Source organism: Centruroides vittatus, unplaced genomic scaffold, assembly GCF_030686945.1.
Source record: "Centruroides vittatus isolate TY-2023 unplaced genomic scaffold, ASM3068694v2 contig_544, whole genome shotgun sequence".
NCBI lineage: Eukaryota > Metazoa > Arthropoda > Arachnida > Scorpiones > Buthidae > Centruroides > Centruroides vittatus.
Genome location: NW_027122320.1, coordinates 246335 through 252533, shown reverse-complemented (window position 1 = coordinate 252533; position 6199 = coordinate 246335). Strand labels below are relative to the sequence as shown.

The window sequence follows — 6199 nt, the reverse complement described above, 5'->3', positions numbered from 1 at the left end:
ACTGATTTCACTTATAAACGTTCTACAATTGTTGTACGAACATTGTTTACGTTTGGAAGTATTTATTTAACTGCGGAAAATGAGTACTGATTGGAGGATTTAGTGGAAATACATCTCTGCATTATTTCTATTTGAGCTTGAATCGAGGTTTTCTCTATGTCTATCTTGTCTGCTTTTGTTCTTTGGGTTAATTAATAAGATTCACGTCATGGAGCCCTCAATCAGATTACGTGGATCCTACCGAGGTGCTTTCACAAAGTTCACCGATAGGGTGCAAGAATTTCTGACGTCGAAGGTTGAAGATTTCGATTCGTGTCCTGGATTTTTGGCCCAGTTACAGGAAAAATATTCTAAAATAGAAACCATCGATAAAGAAATATTAGATAAGTTACAAAAGGATGAGAAGTGTTCTCAACAGATGTTGGATGAAGAAATTGAGGGTATTGAGAATTACAATGGTACATTCGTAGACTTGAAAACAAGACTAGAGCGTCGTTTGAATACGTCGGAGCAGGATGAAACACGAAGCGAAGGCGAAACTGGCTACTCCAAGGGAAATTTTAAGTTACCAAAGATTGAATTGCAAAAATTTGATGGCAATTTGAAAAATTATCTTTCCTTTTGGGGACTATTTAAGAAAATACATGAAGATCCCAATATTTCGGATTTGGATAAATTTCAATACCTCATTCAGTCGACTCTGAAGGGCTCAAGGGCCAGGGAAGTAATTGAATCGTTCCCCGTGACAGCCGAGCATTACTCGCAAGCAATTGAGTGTTTAAATTCGCGTTTCGGAAGAGAAGATGTGCTCATCTAGGTTTACGTGAGAGAGCTCCTGAGTCTAGTACTGAATAATGCATTGGGGCAAGAGCACAAATTGCCAATTGTGAAACTTTATGATCGTATCGAGACACAACTACGATCCCTTAAAATGCTTGGTGTTACTACGGATAAGTGTGCTTCAATGCTCTACCCTTTAGTTGAATCTAGCTTACCGACCGACCTCTTGAGAATTTGGGAAAGACACCTAAATTCGATGCTACTCAAGTCTGGAAGAGAGAATTTCAACAAGTTAGAAACTCTGATGCAGTTTTTGCGTAACGAAATTGAAAGCGAGGAGAAAATTTCCTTAGCCACAAGTGGGTTTGGCTTTCAGAACAAAACCAAGAAGGTAGTACAAAGTAAAATTAAGGCTGCCTCTCCCTATAACAAGACTGTTCCAACTGGTATGGAACTTTTGACTTCTGCTCAAGAGAAACCATTCAGGGATCAGCAGTGTGTATTCTGTGAGAAATCCCATGCTAGCGCTGAGTGCAGGAAGGCGGAAAATTTGACTTTAGATCAAAGGAAACAAATCCTTATAAAGCGAGGAGCTTGTTTTAAATGCTTAAAACTGAATCACATATCTTCTTCATGTAGAGCAAAGTGTAGTTGTACAGTTTGTGGCAAACCGCATCACGTTCTTCTCTGTAGGAATAGCCGAAAGGTATCTCCCAACAATGCTTCTGTTGGTGAAGGTGACGGCGCCCCCCCAGTATGTGAGCAGGCATTGGCTAATGTGTCATCAACTCCACGTGTCTTGCTACAGACTTTGGTTGTGATTCTGAGGGGAGAGGAAAGGTGTCTCAAAATCCGTGCAATTATTGATACTGCCTCCCAGAGATCCTATATCTTGAAGAGCACTGCAGAAAGAGTCGGTTACCAACCAATGAGAAAGGAAAATTTGAAACATTCGTTGTTTGGAGGTTCATGTACGGATATTTGTGAACACGATGTGTACAAGGTACACCTCTCGTGCGTAGACGATAAATATCGTTGTAATTTTGATGTCTTGGACCAATCGACCATTTGTCTGACCACGCCCCCAGTTACACAGGAACTGTGTCAGGATGAATTGTCAAATATGGGGATATCCTTGAGCGATTGTCAAGGTCCCATTGAATTGCTCATAGGAGCGGATGTCGCTGGCAAACTAATGACAGGAGGACTCCGGACACTCAAATCAGGTTTAACTGCTATTGAAACGAAACTCGGTTGGACGATCTTAGGACGCACGAAGGAGCATTCCGAGCCAACCGAAAACTTGATTGTCACTTCGATGTTAATTGGAGATTTGCGAATTCCTGATCTTTGGGAATTAGATATTCTTGGAATAAAGGACCCTGCCGAAAAACAATCAAAGAAGGAACTGGAACAAGCGTCTATCGAACATTTTGAAAAGACGCTGAAGAGAGATAGCGATGGTCGGTACATGGTGTCCTTGCCTTGGATAGAAGGTTGTCAAGCTCTGCCTGATAATAGGGTTCTGGCCGAGCGAAGATTAAAATCTACAGTGAAAACTCTACAGAATAAGAACCTGGTCGATGCCTACGAGGGAGTCTTCAAGCAATGGCTTGAAGAACAAATAATCGAAGAAATAAAAGACGTCAAAACGAATGAGATTAACTGCCATTACCTTCCACACAGAGCGGTCATCAAAGAGCATTCCACGACGAAGATTCGTCCAGTCTTCGACGCCTCCGCTAAGGAAAGAGGCAACGTCTCTTTAAACGATTGTTTAGCAAAGGGTCCTAACTACATTGAATTGATACCCAGTATTCTAAATAAATTTCGATTATTTGAATACGGAGTAATAGCTGACATTCGAAAGGCTTTTTTGCAGATAGAAATAAGTGAAGCGGATCGCAACTTTCTCAGATTCTTGTGGTGGGAGGGTGGCGACCCTGGAAAATTAAAGGTTTTCAGACATCGCAGGGTAGTGTTTGGAGTAAACTCGAGTCCATTTCTCCTGGGAGCCACTCTAAATTATCACTTAAACCATGTTCCAGATCATCTGCAAGAAACAGCTTTAAAACTCAAGAAATCGATGTACGTTGATAACTGCGTTACGAGTTGTCAGTCCAAAGAGGAGCTGGTGAATTTTATGAGACAGTCTAGAGAAATCATGCGTTTAGCATGCTTTGATTTAAGAGGTTGGGTATACAATGGTATACAAACAGAAACGTCACCGGTTTGCGACGGCGATGAAAGGACATTGGGAACTTTGGAAATCCAGCCCGATGAAATAGTCAGTGTGCTAGGATTGAATTGGAATATTTCAGAGGACGTTTTATACTGTGATGCAAACCTTAGGGTACCTAACGATGAAATTTTAACAAAAAGAGTGGTTCTGTCATTGGCGAGTCAACTTTTTGATCCAATTGGATTCCTTTCTCCAGTGACGTTAATACCAAAACTTCTGATGCAAGAGTGTTGGAAAAGAAAGTTAGCTTGGGACACCCCATTACCGCACGATTTAGAAAGAAGATTGCTAAAGTGGATAAAAGAATTAAAATTTTTAAAGGAGGTGAAAATTCCTAGAAGGATAGTAAATAGCTACAATACAGCTGTCCCACTCTCATTTTATATATTTTGTGATGCATCACAGTACTCCTATGCCGCTTGTATTTATCTCAGACAGCCAGATACCTGCAACATAAAGTGGCTGTTGATACAGGCTCGTGCGCGTGTTGCACCTTTAGGGTCTGTATCGATCTCAAGGCTTGAACTTCTAGCCTGTTTATTGGGTGTCAGAATGATGAACACTATTAAAGGGGACTTCCCACTTGAACGATTATCAACACTTTATTGGACTGACTCCATGAATGCGTTGTATTGGATCAAGAATCAGGAATGCTGGGCTACATTTGTTATGAATAGAGTAAACGAAATTAGATCTTTAAGTAGTCCAGATGACTGGAATCACGTTCCAGGATACTTAAACCCTGCAGATCTCCCATCTCGGGGTTGTAATGCAAGAACTTTAGCCGAATCTCGCTGGTGGGAGACACTTCAATTTACAAGCTTACCGGTAGAAGAATGGCCTCGGCAGAAGGAAATGCCTGACATGGAGATAGTGAGCTCTGAAAGAAAAAAATCTGTGATTTCTGCGCTGGATGTAGAGAAAGCAGAAAAGTTTTATGAGAATTATTCTACTTACTGGAAAATATTACGAGTAACGGCTTGGATATACCGGTTTACCTCAAATCTCAAAGGACGACCCCTTCGAATGTCTGGGGGGCTCACAGTAAAGGAAATAAAGCACGCTGAATTAGTATTGCTGAAACTGATTCAAAGAGAAGAATTTCCAAAGGGGATAGATAACCGTTTACGAAAATTGCACCCAGTGATAGACAAGGAAGGTCTTTTGAGAGTGAAAACTCTCGTATTCAGAAGTAAAGATAGTGAAGATTTCCGATTACCCATTATCTTGCCTGGGAATCACTATATTGTACAGAAATTGATAGAATGGAAACACAGAGAATTAAACCACGCTGGTGTTCAAATTTTAATGAATCATCTGCGCGAGAAATACTGGATACTGAGGTGCAGAAAATACATTCGGCTTATCACACTGCGATGTTCTAGGTGTCGAAGATTTGTTGTGTCTCCAGCCCACCCTGAATCTCCGCCATTGCCTGTGGATCGCATAAGAGATGCTGCGCCATTCGAGGTTACTGGCGTTGATCTAGCTGGTCCACTGTACTTGAGGGATAAGCAGAAGTGTTGGATTGTCCTGTATACTTGTGCAGTGTACAGGGCTGTACATCTCGAGTTGTTGACGTCTCTTTCAACGAAGGCGTTCCTGCAAACATTCAGACGATTTGTGGCAAGAAGAGGACGCCCTTCTGTCATTTATAGTGATAACGGTACAAATTTTGTCGGTGCTGCCAAAATTTTCTCTGAGGCTGAACTTACGAAGATTAAAGATGAAATTCTTGTTCAGAGCATTATCTGGAAGTTCATTCCCCCAGCTTCGCCTTGGTGGGGTGGCTGGTGGGAAAGGTTGGTAGGGTGTGTAAAGCAGATTATGAGGAGAATTTTGGGACGAGCCTCGTTAACATACGAAGAGCTCTACACAATTATCTGTGAGGTAGAGGGTTTGATGAACTCTCGACCACTTACTACACTCTCAGAAGATACTGAAGATTTAATCCCGTTGACTCCTAATATGTTTCTGCAAGGGATAAAGGAAACTGGACTTCCCGATTTAAACCACTTGGAAAAGGTAAATCTTGGGAAGAGATTTCGTTATTTATGCAAGTTGAGAAAAGATTTACGAAATAGATTTCGAATTGAGTACCTGGGGCGATTGCAAAACCCGAAGGGGGTAGCCAAGGGCGCTAAAGTAATTGCTGTGGGAGATATCGTCTTGGTTGGGCATGACAACCAAAAGCGACTTGATTGGCCTCTGGCGAAAGTTGTCGAGATCTATCCAGGTAAAGATGGATTGGTAAGAGTAGCCAAAATAAAAACACAGGTTGGATTTCTCATCCGTCCTGTTAGGAGACTGTATCCCTTGGAAATCTCTTCGGTGGATGAAAAGTATGTTATGCGAAACGAATTTCGTGGCAAGACTGTAGACTCTACTGAAAACGATTGCGAGAGGACCTATGATCGGTCCCGAATGATCTCTGCCGCTACAGGGAGTGATGTGACCACCTCATCTGAGAATTCTCGAGTCTCAAAAAGGGGCAGACCCTTAAAGGCTCCCAATCGGCTGGATTTGTAGACTGATTCGAACTCATTCAATTAGTACTATATGTGTTTGTTATATTTAAATTTAATTTAATTTTGATTTTGACTGACAAAATCAAGGGTGGGAGGATGACCCATTCATCCCACTAGATGGCGGAAATTTTGGTTTTTTGTCGAGAGTTGGCAACACCAATAAAAAAAGTTGTTAAGTTCCAAAAGGCGCGGGAACATAGTGGAATGCTCTTATAACCGAATTAATGTAAATAGTTGATTTTTGTTTTGTGTGAATAAAATCTAAAGACAGATTTAGTGGACTTTTTTGCGTGATTGGACATACGACAGGGAACCCGGCGTTGACGAACGAGACGGTCAGGTGAGAGATACGAAAATTAATTAATCATTACCCGAGACTAGGATGGGCCTGACGCGACACTTGCTGCAAGCAGACATACAAGGAAATGACGAAGAAATAAGAAATTCGTTCTGAAAATCTCCCACGCGGTTTTTTTCATCCCCGGAATACGATTGTTGTAACCTTTCTCCTCGGCTGCAGAATAATTTTTTATAACATCCGCCAGGACACCTTTATTGTTCTTCGGAAAAATTCCGGCACGATTTGAACGCGTTGTTCGTCGCCATTTCGCCGACGTCATAAACGAATGACTCGACTCCCGAGAGAGGG

At 41.7% G+C, this 6199-nt stretch overlaps 2 protein-coding genes across 2 annotated transcripts; both read left to right on the top strand.

The window, feature by feature from the left end:
• The first annotated feature begins 208 nt into the window (after nucleotides 1-208).
• On the top strand, nucleotides 209-817 carry LOC136978498 (cilia- and flagella-associated protein 57-like). Its single transcript, XM_067274216.1, has one exon. It carries the CDS (start codon nucleotides 209-211, stop codon nucleotides 815-817), a length of 609 nt encoding a protein of 202 aa, XP_067130317.1.
• A 114-nt stretch (nucleotides 818-931) lies between these two features.
• On the top strand, nucleotides 932-5551 carry LOC136978497 (uncharacterized). The gene has a single exon (XM_067274215.1). It carries the CDS (start codon nucleotides 932-934, stop codon nucleotides 5549-5551), a length of 4620 nt encoding a protein of 1539 aa, XP_067130316.1.
• Nucleotides 5552-6199: the final 648 nt, after the last annotated feature.

Coding starts and splice junctions, on each gene's coding strand:
- LOC136978497 (XM_067274215.1), top strand. CDS start 932: ATGCTTGGTGTTACTACGGATAAGTGTGCTTCAATGCTCTACCCTTTA.
- LOC136978498 (XM_067274216.1), top strand. CDS start 209: ATGGAGCCCTCAATCAGATTACGTGGATCCTACCGAGGTGCTTTCACA.